This window comes from Artibeus jamaicensis, unplaced genomic scaffold (assembly GCF_021234435.1).
Source record: "Artibeus jamaicensis isolate MK-2021 breed Jamaican fruit bat unplaced genomic scaffold, CSHL_Jam_final contig_1085, whole genome shotgun sequence".
NCBI classification, from domain to species: Eukaryota; Metazoa; Chordata; class Mammalia; order Chiroptera; family Phyllostomidae; genus Artibeus; species Artibeus jamaicensis.
The window spans coordinates 811,703-835,125 of record NW_026521214.1 but is presented as its reverse complement, the minus strand read 5'-3'; the positions used below and the strand labels follow the sequence as shown (position 1 = coordinate 835,125).

At 51.9% G+C, this 23,423-nt stretch overlaps 1 protein-coding gene and 1 non-coding gene across 5 annotated transcripts in view; one reads left to right on the top strand and one right to left on the bottom strand.

The window, feature by feature from the left end:
• TRRAP (transformation/transcription domain associated protein) overlaps positions 1 to 23,423 on the top strand; it is a 124,439-nt gene that overhangs the window by 38,207 nt on the left and 62,809 nt on the right. For all 4 annotated transcript variants that reach the window (XM_037164016.2, XM_037164013.2, XM_037164015.2 and 1 more), the window contains exons 21-31: positions 441 to 641; positions 4,687 to 4,838; positions 8,932 to 9,131; positions 10,572 to 10,789; positions 10,892 to 11,089; positions 11,671 to 11,931; positions 12,387 to 12,548; positions 14,623 to 14,719; positions 16,039 to 16,160; positions 16,467 to 16,637; positions 20,894 to 20,962. In XM_037164016.2, coding sequence (XP_037019911.1) covers positions 441 to 641; positions 4,687 to 4,838; positions 8,932 to 9,131; positions 10,572 to 10,789; positions 10,892 to 11,089; positions 11,671 to 11,931; positions 12,387 to 12,548; positions 14,623 to 14,719; positions 16,039 to 16,160; positions 16,467 to 16,637; positions 20,894 to 20,962 — 1,851 coding nt within the window. The remainder of the gene's footprint in view (positions 1 to 440; positions 642 to 4,686; positions 4,839 to 8,931; positions 9,132 to 10,571; positions 10,790 to 10,891; positions 11,090 to 11,670; positions 11,932 to 12,386; positions 12,549 to 14,622; positions 14,720 to 16,038; positions 16,161 to 16,466; positions 16,638 to 20,893; positions 20,963 to 23,423) is intronic.
• On the bottom strand, positions 2,127 to 2,263 carry LOC119062981 (small nucleolar RNA SNORA21). The gene has a single exon (XR_005085081.2). It is a non-coding gene; the product is annotated as a small nucleolar RNA SNORA21 (small nucleolar RNA).

Genomic DNA, 23,423 nt, shown 5'->3' with positions numbered 1-23,423 from the left:
CTAACAATACAAGTTAGGTTGTAAAAAAAAAAACTGAGAACTCACCAGCTAATCCCATGATGAGAATTTACCAGTAAGTTACAGGTCCCTCTGTGCTCTTCCCTGTCCCATTTTGTAGAGATGCCTAAACCCTCCATTGCCCAGTTTTCTTTCTTTTGAGCTCTGCAGCATTTACTGGATGCCACTGTTTGTGTTTCAAGAACATGGAGGAGTGTTTGCATTTGCATTTCTGTAAAGACGTAAAACTTCTCCGGGAAGATACGCAAGACCATTCATGTGTTTTTCTCCAAGAAGAGGCACTAGGGTTTTCAGGGGGCGGGGGCAGGTGTGGAAGGAAGAGTTTCTGTTGCGCAGTCTTTTCTAACTTCTGAGTTTTGACTCACGGGCTGTGTGAGTGCATGACCTTGAAAGGGCTTTAATGGGAGTGTGTTGATTTCCAGGCCCTGTGGCGCACTTTGCGCAACCCTGCTGACAGCATCTCTCACGTGGCCTACCGCGTGCTGGGCAAATTTGGTGGCAGCAACAGGAAGATGTTGAAGGAATCGCAGAAGCTACACTACGTTGTGACTGAGGTTCAGGGCCCCAGCATTACCGTGGAGTTTTCCGATTGTAAAGCGTCTCTTCAGCTCCCGATGGAGAAGGTAAGTGTGGGAGTCTCTGGGAGCTCCTTAAAGACACTACAAGTTTCATTTTAACAAAGTTAATTTCTATTTGAAAATATGTGAGTAAAACATGTACTTCTTTGGGGATGGAATTTCTGGCTCAAAGAAGAACAAGATTTATTTGGGGAGCAGCTTGGTTGGCGAGGAGGCTTTTGTATCGCAGGGAGGCCGGTGGGGGGTTGCCCCTGAGGCTTTGGACCCTTGAGCAGCTCCATCTTCCTGAGGGACGAGAAGGCGAGACCCAGCCCGCCCGGCACTGGACTGCGTTTTGATGTGCAGTGGGCTTTACCTTGAATGGCCCTTAGTACCCAGGTTCCTTCCGTTCTTGCTTCTCGTCCCCAGGCCTCCAGAGGACCTTGTTCTCTCCCAGCCTCCTTCGGAGCAGCCCCTGCTGCCTTCCCAGCTCCTCAGCCAGCTGCGGGCGGCTCCGCTCTGCGGCTTCTCTCTGCATGCCCTTTGGAGCACTTTTCATCGCATAGGAAATGAACAAACTATGCCCCCAGGACCTTGCAGTGTCCCATCCAACTACCTTTGCTTCATTCTCATTGAAAAAACTGTTCTGCCCTGGCTGGGTGGCTCAGTGGGTTGGAATGTTGTGCTGTACACCAAAAGGTTGTGGGTGCCATCTCTGGTCAGGGCGCATGCCTAGGTTGCGGCTGGGGCATGTGCAGGAGGCAAACTGTCTCTCTCGTGTCGCTCTGTCTGTCTGTCTCTTTTCTCCCTTGCTCTCTAAAATCAGTAAACATATCTTTGAGGAAGATTAAAAAAAGAAAACTTTCCCCTTCGTGACTGCTCTTGGTCCTTTATTCCACGTGTATTGTTCTGCTTGTTCATGCAGTCGGAGTCTACATTGTTGCATTTGGGTTTTCCTCCTCATTGTGTAACCAGCTACTTATTCACTGTGCATTTTACCTAACCTTTGTTAGCACATCTTTTCATAAGGTTCCTGTATTCCTTGTGTCCTGGGCATTTTTAAAAGAGTCAGCGTACGCTTTCATGCTTTCACACTTTCACATGTAACTGAGGAGCCGAGTCTGCTTATTAAACCCCAGTGGGCGAAACTCCTGCGTGACTCGCATATCTGGCCTCACACCAGTGTTCTGTGAACCGGGGCGACTCAGAGCCCCCCTCTGCTTAGGCCAGCTCTGTTCTGTCCTGCTGTTCGATCTTGTAGGGCTTGGCCTGTTTACCTGTCTGGGTAAGAATTCACCCACGCAGTGAGTTCTGTGATTTTTTTTGTGGTGCATTGAGGTAGTGTTGGTGAATAACACAGAAGTTTCACTGCACAACTTTGTGACACACTGTACACTCTGTTGCGTGCTTGCCATCCCAAGTCCAGTCTCCTCCCATCGCTGTACGTCTGCCCCTTAACCTTTCTCATTCCCCCTCCGCCCCCTTCCTGTCTGGTGGTTCCTGTTCTGTTTCTGTGGCTGTGAGATTTCTATTTGTTTTTTTTCTTTTCCCCCTTGTCACACCACTGATTGAAGTGGAACAGCAACGACATGCTGCCACTTCACCCACAAGCAGTGTTTTTATTTTGCCCTTTCTTGACCGGTCAGTGGGTCATTAGCAAAAGGCCCAACGAGTGCTTTTCAAAGGGGCTATTTGTTTTTGTTTTATCTCCACGAGTGAAAGCGTACAGTTCTTAGCCTTCTATCTTGACTTATTTCACTTACCATAGTACTTTCAAGGTCCTTTTATGTTGTAAACGGCAGGGGTTCATCTTTTTTATGGCTGAGTAATATTCCATCGTATACATGTGCCACATCTTTATCCACTCATCCATCAAAGGGTACTGAGGTTGTTTTTATGTCTTGAGTGTTGTAAATAATGCTGCAATGCAGGGGTGCATATACCTTTTTAAAAAATTTTTATTTGTTTACTTATTTATTCATAGAGAGAGGAGATGAGAAAGAGAGTGAGAAAAACATCAATGTGTGGATGCGTCTCATGCACCCTCTACTGGGGACCCGGTTCGCAACCCAGGCACGTGCGTGCCCTGATTGGGCATCGAAAGGGGTGCATATATCTTTACATATAAGTATTTTCGAATTTTTTGTGTAGATACCAGGAGAGGAATCGATGGTCGTGTATTTTTCGAGCAGTCTCCGTGCTGTTTTCTACCGTGGGTGCACCAGTTTACGCTCCCGCCAGGATTCCCTTTCTCCCCACGTCCTCTCCAACGCTCGTTTCTTGCCTTAGTGGTAAAAGCCATTCTAACAGGTGTGAAGTGGCGTCTCGTGGTTTTGATTTGCATTTTCCTGATAGATTAGTGATAGTAACCACCTTTTCATGTACCTGTTGGCCATCTGTGTGTCTTCCATGGAACAGTGTCTGTTGAGGTCCTCTGCCCACTCCCTCCCTCCCTCCCCACCTGGGGATATGTTTATTGATCTGAGAGAGAGAGAGAAACATTGGTTTGAGAGGGAAACGTTAATGGGTTGCCTCCTGTGTGCTCCCTGACTGGGGATTGAACCCACAACCCCGGTTTGTGCCCTGGCTTGGGATCGAACCTTGAGCCTGTGGTGTATGGAACAGCGTGCCACCCACGGAGCCACCCAGCCGGGGCTGCTCCCTTTTTAATCAGGTTGGCGTTTTCATCGCTGAGTCGTGTGTGTTCTGTGCGTGTTGTGGGATTGCCACGCACTGGGGGTGGTGTCTGCAGATCGCGTCTCCCGTCAGCCTGTGTGTCCTGGTGGTGGTTTTCTTCGACTGTGCAGTCCTGTCCATTTTCCCTTCTGTCTCACTTACCTTTGGGATCAGCTCACGAAAGTCCTCTCGGACCAAGGCCCATACATTTTGTGTCCGTGTTCTCTCTGTATTTTATTGTTTCAAGTCTTACAGTCAAGTCTTGGTCCATTTTGAGGTAAGTTTTGTGTGGTGTGTCAGGCGGCCGTCTGCTTTCACCCCGCACGTGTGCGGGGGCCCACGCTGCCCACTGTCCTGGCAGCAGCGCCCCTGGGCTGGGCCAGACCCTGGCTGATGGCACGTGCGGGGCGCAGAGCCCCCTGCTGGTGGGGCCTCGTTGGCCAGCCCTGCTGCACACAGGCCTCCACTCCCGGCAGTGGGTCGTCGCCTCCTCACTTACACTGGTTCTTCAAATTAAAGTTGGGGACGTCACCCTCACGTGATTTATTACCTGTCGATGACCAGACCAGAGGCCACAGGAGAAGCAATAGCTCTGCTGTGGCCCGAAGAATGCGGGCACACAGCTGGACCATGCAGCGAGAGGCCGCGTCACCTCCGTGTGGCAGAGCGTCACCTCCGTGTGGCAGAGCGTCACCTCCGTGTGGCAGAGTGTCACCTCCGTGTGGCAGAGCGTGCCTTGTTGCCTGGCAGGCCCTCCAGTGCGGAGCTGTCTGTCCGCTCCTTCCTGCTGCTCACACGGAGCCTGGGCCGACCTTTGATCTTCCACACAGATTGGTTCTCTGCTGTGTGTGTCTAGTTGTCATCAAGGTGTCATCCTAGTGGTCACAGGCTTCAGACTGTTTGAGAGTGTGAGACCGTATGTCCCCTGCCCGCCCCCCCCCCAGCCTTGTTGAGAAGGGAGGGTGAAGGCAGGAGCGTGTGTTGCTGTGTAGGTTTCCTGGGAAAACGACGTGAAACGTTTTCTCTTCTAAAGAGCAACGTAGTGAAAGCGCAGGACAGTGGTCTTCCAGTTCCGAGGTCAGGCCCGGGGAGTCTGCAGGAAGTCCGTCACTCTCCTGAGGACCGTGGCCCGAGCGGCGACGACCCAGTGTCTGGCCTGTGGTCCTGAGCTCCCTGTTTTCCTGGGACCTCCCGTTGACTGTTTGAACGCGGAGTTAGTGGTCTCCGTTTTACCTGTTCTTGTGAACTGTGCGGTCCCCTCCTTGCTGATGCGCCCCCACGGGGCGTACCCGCTGGCCCGTGTAGGCCCGTGCACTCACTTCAGGAGGGAGTGCTTGCGAAGACCCTCCTGGGCACCGCCCGTGTGGTCGGTGCTGGTCTCAGAGCCGTGCGGTTCGGCACGTGCTGTAGTCTCCCTGCCTTCTTGTTGCCGTAGGCCATCGAGACTGCGCTGGACTGCCTGAAGAGCGCCAACACGGAGCCCTACTACCGCCGGCAGGCGTGGGAGGTGATCAAGTGCTTCCTGGTGGCCATGATGAGCCTGGAGGACAACAAGCACGCGCTCTACCAGCTCCTCGCACACCCCAAGTACGTCGGCGTCGGTGGTCTGCTCCTCTGTTGCACACCGTGTTTCGGGAGTGAGGGGTGGTGGGGCTGGGAGGGGCACCCGCCCAGGTTCCTTCGTGCCGTGGGCACGCTCCTGCAGACTGGGAGAAGGGCGCGCCGGTTGCCGCGCGATGCTCGTGTCGGCCGTTAGAGGAAACAGGGAGGAGAGCTCGGGTGCTTGCGGGCTGGCGTTCACCTCTGTGGTGGCTGCCTCTGTGACCGCCTCCGTGTTAGGTTGGGAGTCTCAGGAACCCAGGGCCTTGTTCTTCTCCCCCGTCTGCCCGCCCCTCTGGCCGCAGCGCAGGTCGCGTGGCGCGCACTCAGTGGTCTTTTGCTTTTCCAGTCCTTGGGGACACTTCTTTCCCCAGTTATTTGTTGCGTGACATTTGTCCCAGGTCAGGTTGTGGTCAGTGGTTGCCCTGGGGGTGGGGTGGGGCTGACTTTTCAGGGTGGCGGTTTCCAGGGTTGGATTGTGGTGATGGTTGTGCAGTTGTGGAAATGTAAAGCTCATTGAGCTAATTAAATGAGTTCTATGCATGTGAATTCTGCCTCAATAAAGCACTTAAAAATTGTAATGGAAAAGAACAAATGTCAAATTGAGCTAAATACTTCCTTTAAAAACAAGGAAAAAATAAAACAAAGTAAACGAAAAGAGGAAAGGATGAAAAGAAATGAACAAAAGGAAGACATGTAATAGAATGTAATAAAGCCAAAAGCTGATTCTTTAGCATTGCAGTGAAGTGGGAAAGCTTCTGGCAAGGGGGGAGGAAGAGGGTCGCGTTCCATCCCTTCCGTCCTCAGTGCGAGGTCGGGAGGGCGCTAGTGGTGGTGCCCGGCATCTGTGACACTGACCACCTGTCACGAGTAACCAGTTTGTTGGGTAAGGTTTTAGGTTTCAGTTAGATAGGTGAATTTGTAGAAAAACAGGGTAATTACTTGGCCTTATGAAATCTTTTTTGACATTGGCATTTTGGGAAGATGTAGGCCAGTCACTCGCAGCGTGTCTGTCCCCAGTGCACGTTTGCCCGAGTCTCCGTGATCAGATTCCAACCAGATTCCGACCGTGCATGTCTGCCGGAACCTGCAACTGCCCTTGCAGCCCCCAGAGGTGTTCTCCGCACAGTCCCGCCAGGGGCCGCGTGGTGCTGGCCTGTCCGTCGGTGGGAGTGTCGCTGCCCTGTCCCCGCTGCCAGGCTGAGATTTCACTGTGTGTGGTTCGTAAGCAGTTGGCGGGGAGATGGTCTGAGAGAGCGCGAGCGCCCCACTGTCATCAGGGTGCTAGTTGCCAGCTGCAGCGTTTACTGACGATGCTTCCCCGATTCAGCTATTGGCATGATGATTACAAAAAGGTTTTCTACTAACTTTTTTGAGGTGTATTTTATATATCCAAAATTTATCTACCTCAGGTGTTCCAATTTAATGATTTTTAGTAGAGTGTTGCAAAGATAAATCAGAATGAGAACGTTTCCATCCCCCTGGGAAGATTCCTCAATGCCCACTGACGTGAACCCCCCCTTCCCAGCCCCAAGCAGCCCGTGGTCCACTCCGAGTCTCCGTGCGTCCGCCCCTTCTGGACACTGTGCGGTTGGACACTGTGTGGCGCCTCGTGTGCGGCTGCCTTCACCTGGCGCGGTGCCTTTGGGGCCCACTTGTGATGTAGTTGTTGGGTTCGTTCCTGTCCGTTGCTGTTGCAGACGCCACGTGCTGGTTTCCCGACCTCAGTTTCTGTTTCCTGTGAAGTGAGGAAGCGCGTTCCCTCCTCCTCCTCCTTTGGTGTTTGTAGCAGTCCGGGCTCTCGGATGCTTACTTCACTTAGCGTCTGACAGCTGGTCATTTACTTCGATGGCCAGATTGTCCAGATTCGATCAGTGAGAGCCCCTCCTGCCTGGCCCCTGCCTTGTGACCTGTCCCCATCTCTGTGAGGCGCTTCCTTTCTCGCTCCACAAGGTGCTGCTGGCTCACCTGGTCCCTTTGCTCCCCGGCCTGGGCCGCACCACTCGCTGCCCCTGAGAGGAGGGGGCGCCGTGCAGATGCGAACAGGGGTCCGGGCCCCTCTGCTGCCCGTGCTTGCTGCTGTTGGGGCCTCATTGTTTCTCAGTCTTTCAGTCTCATTTTATTTTTGACCTTCTAATTTATTTTTTATTGTAGTTTGTCCGTTACCACTTACCCCTTTATACCTTCTTCTTCCTATACTCACCCTCCTCCTTTCAGTTGAATTTTTGATAAACAGAAGTCCATGGTTGATACATTTCTTAATTTTGCGTAATATTTTTTGTACCGTTTGTGAGGAATTTTTCCCACGTACTGGCCATGAAGATACTTGTTTGTATTATCTTCCAAAAGGTGTATAATCTGTTCTTCACAATTTGGCCTTGAATCTCTTTGGAGTTGATTTCTGTGAATAGTGTGGAGCAGGGGTCTGCTTTTGTTCTTGGCCCCTGGATGTCTGCTGTCCGTTTACCGTGGAGACCGCCTTGGCTCCGCCTCTGCATTCCCGCTGCTCTCACAGGCCGAGTGTGTTCTGGTGCAAGGTGTCCTTCTGGGCTTGTGCACGAGGCTGCCTCCTGGCGTTCAGGGAACTCGCGTTCCAGTGGGGGAGGACCCCGTGCAGAAGGGACGGAGGTACACTGGTTCAGTAGCAGTAGTGCTGTGGTGTGTGTCAGGCTGAAGTGGCGACTTCAGCCGGTGTGATGCGGTGCTGCAGGGTTTTTCAGAACATGCAGCACCTGGTCACCTGGTCGGGGAGGCTGACCTCTTTCCCCTGAGACTGGCAGTGAAAAGGGACAGCAGCCACACAGCAATAGCCCTCCAGTGTGAATGAATGTAAATGATCCCGTTTTTTGGTCAGATCAGCAAAAAGTACATTGTATGGTGTGCTGCTGAACTGCAGTAATTTATGTGCACCACGAGGTGACAAAGGGTGAAAGTGCCTGGGCTAAGGGGGTGGGTGTCAAAAGGGCAATTTAATAAATCGGGTGGTCAGGGAAGTCCTCTTGGAGTGGTAGGTGGTACTGCCCAGAGACCATGGTGCGGTCTGGAGGAGGAAGTGGGGGGGGTGCAAGGGCAGAGGGCCCCCCCCAAGGCGCCCCATGGAGCAGAGGTGCTGGGGGGCAGGGCCCAGGAGGACTCAGTGAGGACCTTGGGTTTTGTTCTGAGTGTGACGGGAAGTGGAAGAAAGGATCAGACTAACTCGGTCCGGCTGACTGCAGGTCTTCTTGCTCTAAACTGAAGCTGCCACTCTCTGGGGGTGTTGGGTCTTCGGGGAAGAGCAGGGTGGGGAGGCTACTGGAGTCAGGTGTCTGTACTGGGCACCTCGACCCCAGCGGCGTCTTCAGGAGCTGAGCTGGGAAGACCTGAGAAGACTTCTGGAGACTCGGTGTGAAGCTGTCGTGGGTGGTAGTGAAGGGCCTTAAGGCTTCAGAGGCAGAAACCGGAGTCAATGTGGAAAATTAAGAGGTGGATTTCTTGTCCCAGGAAGACAGTTCTGTTAGCCGGAGCTGTTCAAATTTCAAAGGAACGGATAATTTTAAAAACACTTCTGACTGTTTCTGATCCTCGTGTGTGATGTCTGCTCGCCTGCCTCAGCCTGTTTGGGTTCTAGCTCATTTCATGTCACTGACTGGGCAGCGAGTGCTTTCGTCAGTGAACACCAGTTTGACTCAGCACCTGAGGTTTGATTGTTAACGTGTGGCAGCTGTGTGCTGCCTTTAGGTAACAGCTTTTTTTGTCTCTATGTGATTGTTACTTTTTCGAATTGGGCTTATTTAATTATGAAAGATCAAACACCAACCTGAAATTTAAATGATAGAAGCATTGAGTCTGCTGCCGTTTTATAAATCACCTGAGTCTTTGCTGTGCTCACACCAGGCGGGACACGCGTGGTGTCTGAACCGCTGGCTGTGAGTGTTCGTGGTGAGACCACGTGTTCGAGGCCCAGCGTTGCGGGAGTCACAGCAGAGGGGCTGCTCACTCGGGCCTTCCCGGGCGAAGGGGAGGGGGGCGGGTCGGAGATCATTGCTCACGGTGGAAGCTCAGGACCTCGGTGTGTGACCGTGGACTTAACTTTGTCTTCCAGCTTCACGGAGAAGGCCATACCTAACGTCATCATCTCACACCGCTACAAAGCACAGGACACTCCTGCTCGCAAGACGTTCGAGCAGGCTCTGACCGGGGCCTTCATGTCTGCGGTCATCAAAGACCTCCGGCCCAGTGCCCTGCCCTTCGTGGCCAGCTTGATCCGCCACTACACCATGGTGGCCGTCGCCCAGCAGTGTGGTGAGTGGGGCCGAGGCAGTGGCTGTGTGGCTTCTTCAGGGTGCCTCAAAAACTGGGTCAGGATTTGGTGGTGTTTCAGAGAAGCTGAGTTTGGCTGACTGAGTTTGGGCGTTTGTTTTCTGATTTTCGCTTCATTACGTTGAAAAAAGATCGTTGGTGTTTCAGTGCTGGGTGCTGTGTTGTGAAAACTGGGGTGTAACACAGAGGCGGTTTGCAGTCACACTCATTGTGGCCCCCACCCTGTGTCATTTTCCATGTCCCCTCCTCTGCCCTGCCAGCTCCTCCAAGGCTCCCTCGCCGCCTGGCTCTGCTCCTGGGTGGCCTCCAGGTCCTTTCCCCGTCGGGAATGGCTGCTGGCTGCGCTGCAGGCGTTCTTAGGCTCTGGTGGCGAAGGACCACTTTCGTGTCTCTGGTTGTATTTCTAACCAGTTGCAGAGGTGCTTCTGTGAAAAACAGCAAGACCATCAGGGCTCTGCCCAGTGCTTTGTAAATTTCTGAACACACCCAGTGTTTGTAGCTCCTCCTGGCCAGCGCTGGTCAGTGCACATGCTGGGGCAACACTGCTCTGGCCTGTGTCCTCAGAGCCCTCACCCTTGGGGACGCAGCAGAGCCCTCTCGGGCACCGCAGGGTGTGGGCGTGCTCTGCCCTGGAACGGTCCTTGGCCTCAGCAGTCAGCACTGTGTGGTTTCACACGGGGTGGTTTCTCAGAGCTTCCTCTGTGTTAACGTCCCAGCACACCAGGAGGCCTCCCAGGGTGCCTCTCGGCAGCCCCCTTCTGGCTGGTGCTGGGCGCCCTGGAGGCGTTAGTTATAACAGTGCTGGCAGACTGGTCTCTTGGTGAGTGTTGGGTGTCGTAGCTAGATGCTGTTGCTTTTCATTGTTATAAAGGGGGAGGGAGAGAGAAGGAAAGAGAGAGAAACAATGTGCAGTTGCCTCTTGTGTGCCCCCAGCTGGGGACCTGGCCTGCAACCCAGGCATGTGCCCTGACTGGGAACGGAACCAGCGACCCTTTGGTTTGCAGTCCGGCGCTCTATCTAATGAGCCACACCAGCCAGAGCTTTTTATTGTTATTTTATGTCAGGAATGTCCAGAGGGTAACCCATAGTCATTCCTGCCCTCTGCCCCTTGGCCTGTGTAGTGATTTTTTTGAAAAAGAAGGTACCCGGTAGTGGGTTTCATTTTAAATTAATACATGTTGTTTTACGATTGAGAGAATCTGAAAAGAATACATTCAGGTTATGCAGTATAATGGAAAACATTCAGAAAAATTACCTTCATGCTGATCAGACTGCTTAGTTTACAAATAATTGCAGTTCAACAGAAGTTGGTCTGTTGAGTTCCTGACCCCAAAGGAGAGAATGAGGTACTTGGGCAGTTTGAGGGACAGAAGGTTGCGTGTACACCCGCACTCTCCCTCACGCACCCGCACTCTCCCTCAGGTCCGTTCCTGCTACCTTGCTACCAGGCGGGCAGCCAGCCCAGCACAGCCATGTTCCACAGCGAGGAGAACGGGTCCAAGGGGATGGACCCCTTGGTTCTCATTGACGCCATAGCCATCTGCATGGCGTATGAGGAGAAGGAGCTCTGTAAGATCGGGGAGGTGGCCCTGGCGGTGATTTTCGATGTCGCGAGCATCATCCTGGGCTCCAAGGAGAGGGTGAGGACGGACTGCGGAGGGAGGGCCTCGTCCCGGGCCGGGGCGGTGCCCGGCGAGACCCGCGGTGACTCAGGGAGGGTCGTGTGCTTTGCTTCTCCGCAGGCGTGCCAGCTGCCCCTGTTTTCTTACATCGTGGAGCGCCTGTGTGCGTGCTGCTACGAGCAGGCCTGGTACGCGAAGCTAGGGGGCGTGGTGTCCATTAAGTTCCTCATGGAGCGGCTGCCCCTCACGTGGGTCCTGCAGAACCAGCAGACGTTCCTCAAAGCTCTTCTCTTTGTCATGATGGACTTAACTGGAGAGGTAGGTGACGGGAGGCACCCAGCCCCCTGGGCTGTCCACGAAGCAGATTTGCCTAGAGAAGAATAGTCAGCTCGAGCCAGTTCTGCACATTTGCTCTCCTAAAAGCCTAAGTTCGTTCTGTAAGGCACCTTTAATAAAAGGGTGAGTCGGGACTCCTCTAGCTCTTTCTCTGGCTGGCTGGCAGCCGCCTGCGCTCATGAGGGGTAGGCGGAAGCCAAACCACCTTGGGGGGGGGGTGCAGTGTTCGCTCCAGACGCGCCTGCAGAAGCCGCCCTCTCTGGGTGGGACCCTGCACTCAGCTGTAGTGAGACAAACAGTACGGTGGGCGCTGCCGCTGGTCCTTTTGGTAAAGACGAAGATCATGTCTGCGTCCGTATTCTCTTCCGAATGACCAACAGGAATTAGGTATAAGAAGGTGATTTAGTTGAAGTACCTGGTGTAGGTTATGACGTCATCTTAATGAATTAGCTGGCCCGAGGGGCATGCCCTCCCCACCCCTGTGGGAGTGTTTGTGGCGGGCGGCTGTGCAGGAGCCGTGGGGGCCCTGGACCTGTTCTATCTAAGGAGGCCCTGGCCCGCAGGTCTCCAATGGGGCGGTTGCCATGGCCAAGACCACCCTGGAGCAGCTTCTGATGCGGTGTGCGACCCCTTTAAAAGACGAGGAGAGGGCAGAAGAGATTGTGGCCGCTCAGGAAAAGTCTTTTCACCACGTGACACATGACTTGGTGCGAGAAGTCACCTCTCCCAATTCTACTGTGAGAAAACAAGCGATGCATTCCCTGCAAGTGTTGGCCCAGGTCACCGGGAAGAGTGTGACGGTGATCATGGAACCCCACAAAGAGGTGAGATTTCTGTTGCTGGAGCAGGGTGACTTGAGCAGAACCTGTGAGACTTTCTTCCCTTTAAACCTGAGGTGTAGAGGATGCGTGGTTTACAGTTTTGCGTCCACAGAGCACTGTGTGCACATGCTGGTTTTGACCTCGGGTATGTGAAAGGCAGAGTGTTCGTGTCAGCAGTGGCTGTGTCGGCGACTCGGTGTCAGGGGACAGCAGGCTGTTTCCCCGCGCCTGTGTTTTAGGAACGGTGACTCCGGAGCCTTGGGAATGAAACGTGTCAGGCACTCATGGCCCAGGTTTAGCACATGAAGCGTCCTCTGTCACCTAACTAAAAGACATTTGTCATAACCTGTCATCTCTTAGGGTGCTCAGGTTGGTCACTGTTTCCGAGTATTGCGATGAGAGGCATTTGCTCCTTAAGGGCCAAGCGGTCAGTGGTGCTTCCGCCTTGCCTTTTCTAGGTCCTCCAGGACATGGTCCCGCCCAAGAAGCATCTGCTCCGGCACCAGCCCGCCAACGCGCAGATTGGCCTGATGGAGGGGAACACGTTCTGCACCACGCTGCAGCCCCGGCTCTTCACGATGGACCTCAACGTGGTGGAGCATAAGGTGTTCTACACAGAGGTAGGGGGGTGGTGGTGCGCACGGCGTGGGTGGCCATGGCGTGGGTCTGGTCGCCTGTCTGTGTGTGCGGAAACTGGTCGGGCAGCATTCGGAGAAGGCCGGGGAGGTGCCACATCTGTAGCCCGGCCCGGCGCTCTGCACCCGTATGTCACATCTGGGACCGGGGGGAAGTGGGCACGTAGACTGCAGGTAGGTAGATGTCCTGCATCCTTCGCAGCCTGCACGCCCTCTCCCGGCACCTTGCTTTTCGGGGTCTGCAGGTTGTAATCCAGAGGTACGACTGCCATCTGTGTGAGTTGTGGTCCCATCAGCTGCTGCCCAGACTAACATGGGACAGAGCAAGTGCCAGCTCACGGCATGTAGTAATCGTTTGGACGCGCTGTGCGTGGTGAACACTCACTTCACACGAATGCCCTCTGCAGCTCCGACATTGCGAAGTTGTAGACACTGAGCCTGGGGGTTTGTTGTCCCCTGAGGCCACGGCAGAGGCGCCCTGGGCCAGAGGTGGGCACCTTGATGGTGGCTTTAGAGCCTGCGTCCTGACCATCCCCGGCCCTGTTGGCCTCTCCTGTTGTTCAGCGGACTGGACTTTCCCTTTGACTTCAGATGATGGGCAGAGGCAGATGGTATCTCACAGGTGATTGTCACTGTTAACTTTCCAGTGTGTGGTGATGCCGGTCAGTGACAGGCAGAGGTTAAACTTCAGGTACTGTCAAATTGCAGGTGTTAATTCTGAGACTGTTGGACTGCTCGGGTGGTCAGTCCCAACCTGTGGTTCTTGTGAGATGCCGCTCATGCTCCTGGGGCGTTGCCCTGCGGAAGCAGCACTGTTCTGAGCCGCACTCAGTTGGAATTCCCCGACAGCCTGCCTCCTGGTTTTCCGAGTCCTGTGTGTCTGCTTGGGCGTAGGACCATTTGATCATGGGGTTTGGTTCTGAACTTCTGTGCCTTACGTTCCTTGTGTGAGAGTCATCGCTTCTGGGACTTGACTGAGGGTCCAGCAGAACCACCAGCAGTGGGAGGACAGTTCCTCTGGTGGTTCTGGGGGCAGACGCATTGCCACCTGCATCGAAATCTCCTCACTGAGCTCCAGACCAGAACCTGGTAGTCTTGAATGACAAATCTCGGGGAAGGAAACTCGTTTTGTAAGTGTTGTCAGTGTGCCAGCTGCAGCAAAACATGGGAAGGTCTTTTGGAAAATAGAGACTCTGGAGTCTGCTCTCTGGTGATTCAGGTTCAGTAGGTCTGGGGTCAGGCCTGGGAACTGACCTTCTGAAAGCTTCCCAGGGGACTCTGGTGAATGGCCACCCTGGGAACCCTGGCTTTATAGTGCGGCCACTCAGATACAGGCATGGGTGTCCATGTCTGTGCACACGTACGCACACTGGCCTGTGTGAGGGGAGGAGAGGACATGGTGGCTCTTTTCCATACTTAAAAAAAAAAAAAAGCATGGCCACTCAGACTTACAGCACGTACACGTGCCCAGCGCTGGCCTAGTTCTGAACAAGGAGGAGGAGGTACTTGCCATCCTGGAATTCGCAGGGAGATAAAGTGACTCTCTGTGTAAAGAAAAAATGTCGTGGTCTCAGTTGATGAGAAGGGGTGGGGATTCATTTCACTAATGAGGCTGACTGAGTTTGCTTAGAATTAGGAAGCTTAGTCACATTTTCATATGTAAATTCTTTAGAGTTTGAGCCCTGGCTGGTATAGCTCAGTGGATTAAGCATGGGCTGTGAACCAGAGGCTCACCAGTTCTATTCCCAGTCAGGGCACACGCCTGGGGGTGCCTACAAGGCAACCACACATTGATGTTTCTCTCTCTCTCATTCTCCTTCTTTTCCCCCCTCTCTAAAAAATGAATAAATAAAATCTTTTAAAAAGCCCCAGAAAACTGATCTTATGTTAAGTAAAGAAATAAACTAACTAACTAAATAAATTCTCTCGGGTTTGCGTTCTGCCTGCCTGTTGCGTGTGTTGTGGGGTGTGCGGAGGATCGCTGTGTTCTCGTATTTGCTGGGTCACTTTGTCTCTACAGCCGAGTGTGGGCTGAACTGACACGCTCCACCTTTTGCAGCTCTTGAACCTGTGCGAGGCGGAAGACTCGGCCTTGACGAAGCTGCCCTGCTACAAAAGCCTCCCGTCGCTCGTGCCCTTGCGCATCGCCGCCCTGAGTAAGTGTGTGGGAATCAGAGAGGGGCTGCCGGGCACCAAAGTGAAAGGGGACAGGGGCCTCTTTTGTCGTCTGGGTTTTTTGTTTTTTGTTTTTGGCTTCTTATGTTGTTTTTAAGGTTGGGTGAAAAATTATGTTTGTATGTTTATCAAACTAGATAATGAGATGTCAGTGGTTTTTATAGATTGTTGGGATTTAAATTATTTTTTGCTCTGTGGTAAACCTGATTTTGCTCTGTAATAAACTCTTTACCGTTCTCTTACGCATCTAGTACTCAGGTTTAAGAGAGTTGCTGTGCCGTTTGCGTAGCCATTTCTGTCCGACTCTGAGTGTGTGGCACGAGGCGCCACAGTCTGTAGACACGGTGGCGACTCAGTGGCGTCTGAGGCCCTTCCTGTCTCAAGGTTTTCACAGGTGTCAGTTATCAGGGTTCAGCACAGGAGTTGTGCTAAGTTGAGGAAAAGACATTAGATCAGTACTCCCCCTTGCTCTTGGAAACAGTCATTTCCCTCTTTCTTTTAATAAGTCCCAGCACAGATTTTCTCAGGTGACTGTCTCTTGCTTTCCGGATGTTCACCCCTCAGTGAACCACCGTCAGACGTGCCCCCCCAAATTAGCGGCAGAGGAGCTGAGAGGCAGAGGCGTAACACGGAGCCCGAGGATGGGACTGGGGTGCTCAGGACGCAGCGAGCCTGCAGAGCAGGGGTGTCTGCCAGCTTCTCACTCATCTGATGGGTTTTCTTTCCTTTGGGGTGCCCCTCATACGTTCCTGTGAGCCAGTGTGGGCACCCCCTTGGCGGAATATTATCTCTAACTACCATGGGATTGAGCGGCCTGGTCCCCTTTCTTAAGAGTATTTGTATTTTCAAAGCCTTGATCTCCCAAGTTGGGAGGAGGCTGCCCGATTGGACCCGAATGCTGAAGGGAAACCAGGCTGCCAGTGTCTCTTCCCTCCATCTCCGAGCACCGGGCTGGGCCCTTTTCACAGGTCCGTCCCGAGGCTGCCTGTAGGTCAGCCACGCTCGCCCTGTATGCGGGTGTCTTGGGCCCAGTAGTGTCAGTGGGGACCCCTTTGCTCCCATGTCAGCCTTTCTCCCTCCTGTCTTGAGCAGTGGGAGATTGACTGTGGCCTTTCAGGCAGGCCGTTGACTCCACCTTTAGATAATGTGAGCAGGTATGCGTTCTTTTGTCTTTCTCGAGGTCAGATGTTAGGAAAGAGGCTTAGCGATGCATATTTTTCTTGGTAAGAGTCTCTAGACAAGGAACTTGTTCATGTGTTTTTCAGGTGAATAATGAGATTGTATATTTCTCTCCCTAAAGATGCGCTTGCTGCCTGCAATTACCTCCCTCAGTCCAGGGAGAAGATCATTGCCGCACTCTTCAAAGCACTCAACTCCACGAACAGTGAGCTCCAGGAGGCGGGGGAGGCCTGTATGAGAAAGGTGAGGGGTGCGTGTGAGAACTCTGCGTTAGGAGCTCTGTGTGCCTGGCAGTCTGTCTGGGGTTATTAGTATACAGTGATCGTAATAATGTCTCTACCTGGCCCACAGTCATACGGAACCTTTTAAAATATTAAAACAGTGATGATTAGTGTTCCTCATGGCATAGAAACTTCTGGAATGTACATGTTTAACGTTTCACTTTCCCAAGAAAGAAAAAACTTGCTGATAGAGGTGCATATGAGTTCTGTTCTATTATAAAGTATATTCTGTTACCTATTTTCATTTGTGACCTTTCTTTTAAAATAGTTTTTAGAAGGGGCTACGATAGAAGTTGATCAAATCCACACACACATGCGGCCGTTACTGATGATGCTGGGTGACTATCGGAGCTTGACACTGAATGTTGTGAACCGTCTGACTTCAGTCACCAGACTCTTCCCGAACTCCTTCAATGATAAGTTTTGTGATCAGATGATGGTAAGCCAAACATATGTGAACACACTTCAATAAACAGAAAACTTCGTAGTTTTAAAAATGAGTAGCATACGAGGTCTGTCCAGTAGGTGTCCAGCCATATAATATGAGAAAGAGAGATACTGAATGAAGAAGATACATGAAACATTGTACATGAGACAGTGACGCCTCCGTCCCCTTCAGAGCAGGCACCTTGGGACCTCACACAGTTCTCCCAATCACCATCAGCTGCCCTGTCATATTTTCCTGAATCTAATCTATGTTCTGAGATCTCTTCCCTCTCAAAAGTGATTTTAGTTTTGGGAGCAGCCAGAAATCATAGGGTGCCAAGTCTGGACTGTAGAAGGGCTGAATCACCGGAGTGATTTGATAGTTTGGTCAGAAAACTCTTCACGAGATGTGATATGTGATAAGGCTGCCAGTTACCAGTTGCCCACACCAGTGGCCTTTGAATCATCTGAATGGTTTCCATGGAGGCATGTTCAAGCTTAATGCCAAATTTGATGCAGATTCACTACTCACTCAGTCACTGTGAATGTGACAGCCACACAGCACACATGCTCACTCAACAGTGTCTACCGGGAGCCCCCACTGACTAATACAGTGAAGTTGTCATTACTCACACATGTGCATTCCACTCCTCTCTCCTTGGCTGCCAGGTTACATTGATGTTGAGCAAACTGCTCTCGCTATGTTAACAATGGCTGCACTTTCCTGGACAGACCTTGTATTTATGTGGTTTAACTTCAGAGGGTGCAGAAGGGTGTGCTGCGAAAAGTCTCTCTCTCTCCCACCCCCTTTCCAGAGACATCGGGTGTAGCATCCTGTGTGTTTTACTTTTGCAGTGGGGCGTGTGTATGCTTTTGCTTCCCACAAAAGGAAGCCTAACGTACGCTCAGTTCTTACCTTCCCTCTTTACCACCCCACCGTTTCGTGTCCGAACACCAAGTGCTCCTTCTCTTGTGATGCTTGATTCTGTGCACATGCCCTTGTTTAGTTCTCCATTCCCCTGCTGACGGTCACCTGGGTTCCCAGCCTTCTGCCACTGCAGACAGTGGGACAGTGGAAAACTTGTAAGAACTTTAGAAGTCCTTTGGGTTTTAAGAATTACCAAGGAAATGATGATGCAAATAAGATCTGTTTGGGAAAAAGAAGAGAAAAAAACCCAATCTGTTGGCAATTTTTAAAAAAAGATTTTATTTATTTATTTTTTTAGAGAAGGGGAAGGGAGGGAGAAAAAGAGGGAGAGAAACATCACTGTGTGGTTGCCTCTCATGTGTCCCCCACTGGGGACCTGGCCCACAACCCAGACATGTGCCCTGACTGGGAATCCAACCGGCGACCCTTTGGTTCACAGGCCTGCGCTCAGTCCACTGTGCCATACAAGCCAGGGCCTGTTTGGCAGTTTTTTTGTCAAAGATTTTGTTTATTTATTTTTAAAGATAGAGATGGAGAGAAAGATCGATGTGAGAGCGACACATCAGTTGGCTGCCATTCTTACACCCTGATGGGAACTGAACCCACAACCCAGGCCTGTGCCCTGACTGGGAATTGAACTGGTGATCTTTTGATTTGTGGGGTGATGCCCACCAGCTGAGCCGCACTGGTTTGGGCTGTTTGGCAGTATTTAAATGAGGTGTGTAAACAGATGAAGGAGATTTTGCTATTAACTTTCTTATGTATTTGATTTTGCTTTTGGTAAATGCTTATAAATGATTTAATTTACACTTTCATGGAATGTTACTGCAAATATGCATGTATTTTTCACGAGTAGCCTTTGGCCACTTAGATATTTTAAGACACTGGAGGTGGGTGGTGTTTTTTTTTTTAATATACCTTCTCTCAGCTGTAAACAGGAGTGAGCAGATAGATGACTACATTTAGATACAGATATACTAGTTTCTCTATATAAGTAGACACCTAAAAAATGAACAGTGGCCCGAGCACCTGACAGTTGACAGTGTTAGGATTGGCCCTAAAAGTTGTGACACCCTAATCGAAGAGTGGGGTTGGAAGCAGTGTTTTATGCAAGTGAATTTTCCAAATTGTAAGACTCCTTCTCTTGGAGATTCTGTATGTCCGTAATACGCGTGCGTACCGGCCGTTTACACCCGTACACTTACAAGTGTGGCGCAGGTAAGCAGCCGTGAGCACTTCCTCCTGGGGCACAAGCACACGCGCTGTCCCGCAGGCCCTCCCCCCGCGGTGCTTTGACACGTGAGGTTTGTGCGTGTCTTCTCTGTGTCCTACAGCTTCTGTACTTGTCTCCTTTTCAAAATTTGTCTCTTCCTTCTGGCAGCTGCCATTTCTCACAGCCTTTGCTTGCCAGCCTAAAGCAACTTTGTTGGTTTTTTTGCACTTTTTGTGTTTTTTACCCCAGTCCAAACCCTTCAGATCTGCTGTGAGCCAGTCCCTTCAGTGAGCTTTGTTAGCCAGTCTCTTGAGAGCAGTGTGCTGAGGGCTGCCTTACAGCCCGTGGCTTCTGAGACCCAGAGATGTCTCCCTGAAATAAGGTTACGTGAGTTTGGGGGGCTTTTTCTCTGGCAGGGTAGGTGCTTCCTGAGCAGTTGACAAGCCTCTGAAAGCAGAGCGTGTTGACGTGCGTGGGTGAAGAAGAGCTGGCGTTGCTGTGTGTTTGGCCAGCTCCACTGGGGCCCGTGTGGGTGTGTCTTGTGTTGGAGGCTTGGGTCCGCCCGACGGGCCCGGGCCGCTGTGCTCTGCCAGGGGTGGGGCTGAGGACACGCTTGCCCGTGCCTCGTCAGGGCCTTCTCGGCCGAGCTCGTTGCTGGGCCTTTGTCCTCCCTCGTGGCGTGCCTTGGAGGGTAACGGCTCAAACCTTCGCGTGGTTTTGAGAGGCAGGACACCTTACAGTGGAGAGTGGTCGTGCGTGGAAACAACCCAGGAATTTTCCTGGTTTGTCTTAAAGTTTGAATCCTGCAGTTCCTTACGTGGTGAGTTGTTCTGGACCCTTCTCTGTTGAACTGGACATGGGTTCCGTATACCAGTGGCCTTCTTCTCCTGTGGGGCCTCGAATAGCAGAATGGCATCGTCAGCCCCTTTGTGTGTCTTTAATTGGTTACTTTCCCATCTTTGTTACAAATAGCAGTTCTGGTAAGATAGATTTTAGGACTATATATTCTGGTGATTTCCTTGAAGGAGTTTTACTGATAGAACACAGTTAGCTTAGTTTACTTAGTTTCTTGAAGAAATATGTGTTTAGTGTTTCTCGGAACATCGGCCCTGCAAGATGTAGGCTTTCTTTGAAAATCTGCACTGGCTAAATCTAAGAGACACAGCTCACTGTGTTCCTCTTAAAGTTTGCACAGAGGGCTCTGAGAAGAGTGTTGGATGTATTTAAACAGTATGTCCCCAAGCCTGTTGAGCCCTGAAGTCCTTTCTGAGCCACACACTGCTGCTGTCCTAGGGGCGTGCGTGCCTTGGAGGATGCGTCTGTCAGTGTGGGGTAGTGAAGGGAGATGCTTCTGGGATCTGGGTGCTCCTGTGCTTTCAGCTGCAGGTGCTGCGCGCTAGTCTGCCTGGTTTCTCGGGTCACCGTGGATGCAGTGGGTGGGACCCTGATTGCCACACACCCACACCGGGCCACAGTGGCTTCCAGCGCAGGGGCTCTCTCCTGTCACTCTGGCAGTGGGCTCAGAGTCTGCACAGAGCGATGGCCAGCGTTCTGCACAGAAGGGCCTGGCTGCCTGCCCGCCTTCACCTGCATGGCCTCTGCCCAGGCAGGGCCCTGCACGTTCTCACGGCCCCTCCCTGGCCCCTCCTAGCCCTCTCCCCTCCTTCCTCTTCTCTCTCCCGGCAGTGTTGGTCCCTGGGTCCCTGTGCTCCTACCCTGGGTGCCGCTCCCCCCCCCCAGCTAAAGGGGGCTCCTGTCACTCGGGCACAGGCTTGTTTCTGTGTGTTGGCGCCCTCTCCCCACTGGAGCCCCAACTCTGGGAGCACAGGGGACGCCGAGGGCACAGCTGCAGCGCCGAGTTCAAGCCCCAGATGGGTGACAACGGCAGACTGCAGCCGCATCCTGGTGTGGGAATGGCGCAGTTTTGGGACGTTTTCAACCTCTCCGACCCAGTCGCTCCCAGCTAGTTGGCTGGCTGGGCTGTTTCACACACGGAAACACCTTCGCCCACGTTACGTTGGAAGGGAATGGACAGTTGACCATGTGTTTTCTCCGAAAAGCAGCATGTTGGACTTGAAATGCTCCTGTTGCCGGGAAGCTTGTCTAAGGGTGTCTTTTTTCCCCACAGCAACACCTGCGGAAGTGGATGGAGGTGGTGGTCCTCACCCACAAAGGGGGCCAGAGGAGCGACGGAAACGTGAGTGGCGTGGTGGCTGCTGGGAGGGCCGCTGTGGGCTCTGCCTCAGGCCGGGGTCTCGTTGGCCGGGGTCCGAGCCCATTGAGTTACTGCACAGGTTCTATTGGCATCAGCTTTAAAAGTTTCTCTTGCGTGTTAAGTCTTTTATATGTTTCTTTCAAATCTCCCTTTGTTCATTTTAACATGACATTTTTGTTGATGAGACTTTGGGGAAGCTCGAAATGTTTGTGTTTTCGTGTTACTAGTTTTGCTTTTAAAGTGTACGAGTGTACTTTCTGGATGTTCTGGCTGCTGCTGTTCCCACGGTGGCGACTTCTCCTTCACTCTCTGTCCCCATCACCTCATAACCTAACAGCGGTTTTAGGAGAACGAAACAAAGAATTATGTAAGAATAAAAGAATTTATGTTTTCTAGGTCTGCACCCCCACCCCAGTTGTTTGCCAGAAGTCAAATGGCCAGTACTGGAAAACACAGATTGCTGGTTTTGAGGGAGGACCACTCGAAGTCTTTGCACTTGATAGTGGTTATTGAAGATGAGCAGCTCTTGCTGCCTCGTCTCTCGTCTTACTTGTACATGTCAATGTGATTTGAAAATATTTCTGAAGTCAACGCCTGTCCTGTCAGTGAGGTGGTGTTTCCCGAGTCCCCATGTGGCCAGCTGCCACCGTGTCCTGGGGAGGGACCCCTGTAGCTCTTCAGAGGCGCAGTCCCTGTGGTTTTTGTCCTGCTGTGCCTGTGTGTCAGATGCCGTGTTTCATCCCGACTTGGTTTTTTTATTTTGGCTTCGTTATGCTTTGTTTCAACCATTCCACGTCACATGTTTTATTTATGTAAGTCTTGTTTCTTGTTGCTTCTAAAGAAACTCTGAGCAAAGCTAAACTAGGGTTTTTAACTTTGAGGATTGGTATACCATCCATGACCTCTTTGAAGGTTTGTTATTGATGAAAACAGGAAAGAAGCCACGGAGTCTCGGTGGGCAGAGCAGAGTGTGTTTTAAAAAGCCTGAGCTCTGGGGAGCAGGTACAAGTGCTGTCTCTGTGCTTTTCCTCCCCTTCTTCCACCCCTTAGGTTTCATTGCTCTAAATTTCACACTTGCTTTTATAGTAAGTGGTTAATTATCTGAAACACCCAGCAGTTCCAGAATAAACCGTTAAAAACCTGTGGGTAGATGAATGCCTCCCCTTAGATCCCATTGTTTCTCCAGGGGTCGTGGGTGGGGGCAGTGGCACAGGTCCCGCGCGGTGGACACGGGGAGCCCTTGAGCTCCTGCCCATGGAAACACGCTGGTGGTCATGGCGTGTGTCCCTCGAGTGGCTCGGGGACGCCCGGCTGCGTGAGGGAGGCCGCAGGCCTGAACCCAGGACAGGGTGTGTGGCGTCCTGGGCCGCGTGTCTGTGGCTCCACTGCCTCCTTCCAGGGCCAAGCCTTGCCTTCCTGCTCCTGGGCCCCGGTCACTTTCCATGCATGGCGTCCAGGATTGGGAGGGGGGCTCGAAAGCAGTTTCTTCCTTGTTGGTCAAGTCCCTGAATAACACTGTTTTGTTGGGAAGCCATTGAAGACTTCAGGCCACTAAATAGTTGCCTGGAAATCAACAAAAGCCTATGTAAAGTTGGGCACCCCTGCCGATGGGAAATTTGCCCATCATCTTGTTCAGGAAGGCTTGCCCATGTAGCACTGGACTTACAGGGCAGAATTCAGGACCACCCGTGATGCCATGTCTCTGTACACACCCAGCACACAACACACTCCTGACATACGTGCACACATGTGCATATGCACAGCTCTACTTGACAGGATGTTCAGGTGTCTCAAGTGCCCAGCCGTGGCCGTGAGCTCTTCTGAGCTTTGGGGCCTCAGACGTGCCTCACTGGTGGGGCTTAAGCCCCTTGGTGATCTTGACTTTGGCTGGGATAGAGATTTTTAAAAGTGTCTTAGTACTTCACAAAAAAGCTTGAAGTATTCACTCTAAACAAAACAGTTACTTGAATGTATTTGCCTACAACAAAGTTCTGCAGTCTCTGCCCTCCACAGGAATCGTGGAGTCTCTGTGTTTGAGAACGTGGCGTGTGGGCGGGAGGCACTCCACTGGACGCCATCAGCGGGGTGTGCGTGATGCCTGAGGGGGGAGGTGCTATTTTTTTTGCTGCTGAGCATTTATTAATTATTGTGTGCTTTCTGATAATTGTGTCTTTACTGTCTTGTTTACTCCAATAACCCTCGCTGTGTACGAGTATGCGGGAACTTTTTATGTAAATAACGTGAATAGAAAAAAGATGATTTTCCTCCCCACCCTCAGGAGAGCATTTCAGAGTGCGGGAGATGCTCCTTGTCTCCATTCTGTCAGTTCGAGGTGAGAACAACCTATTAAAAGTCAGTTTGTGACTTGCAATGTGAAGAACAGTTTATATTTTCTTTTCTTTTCTTTTGTTACCTTTCTGTTGCCTTTTTTCATGCTGTGATT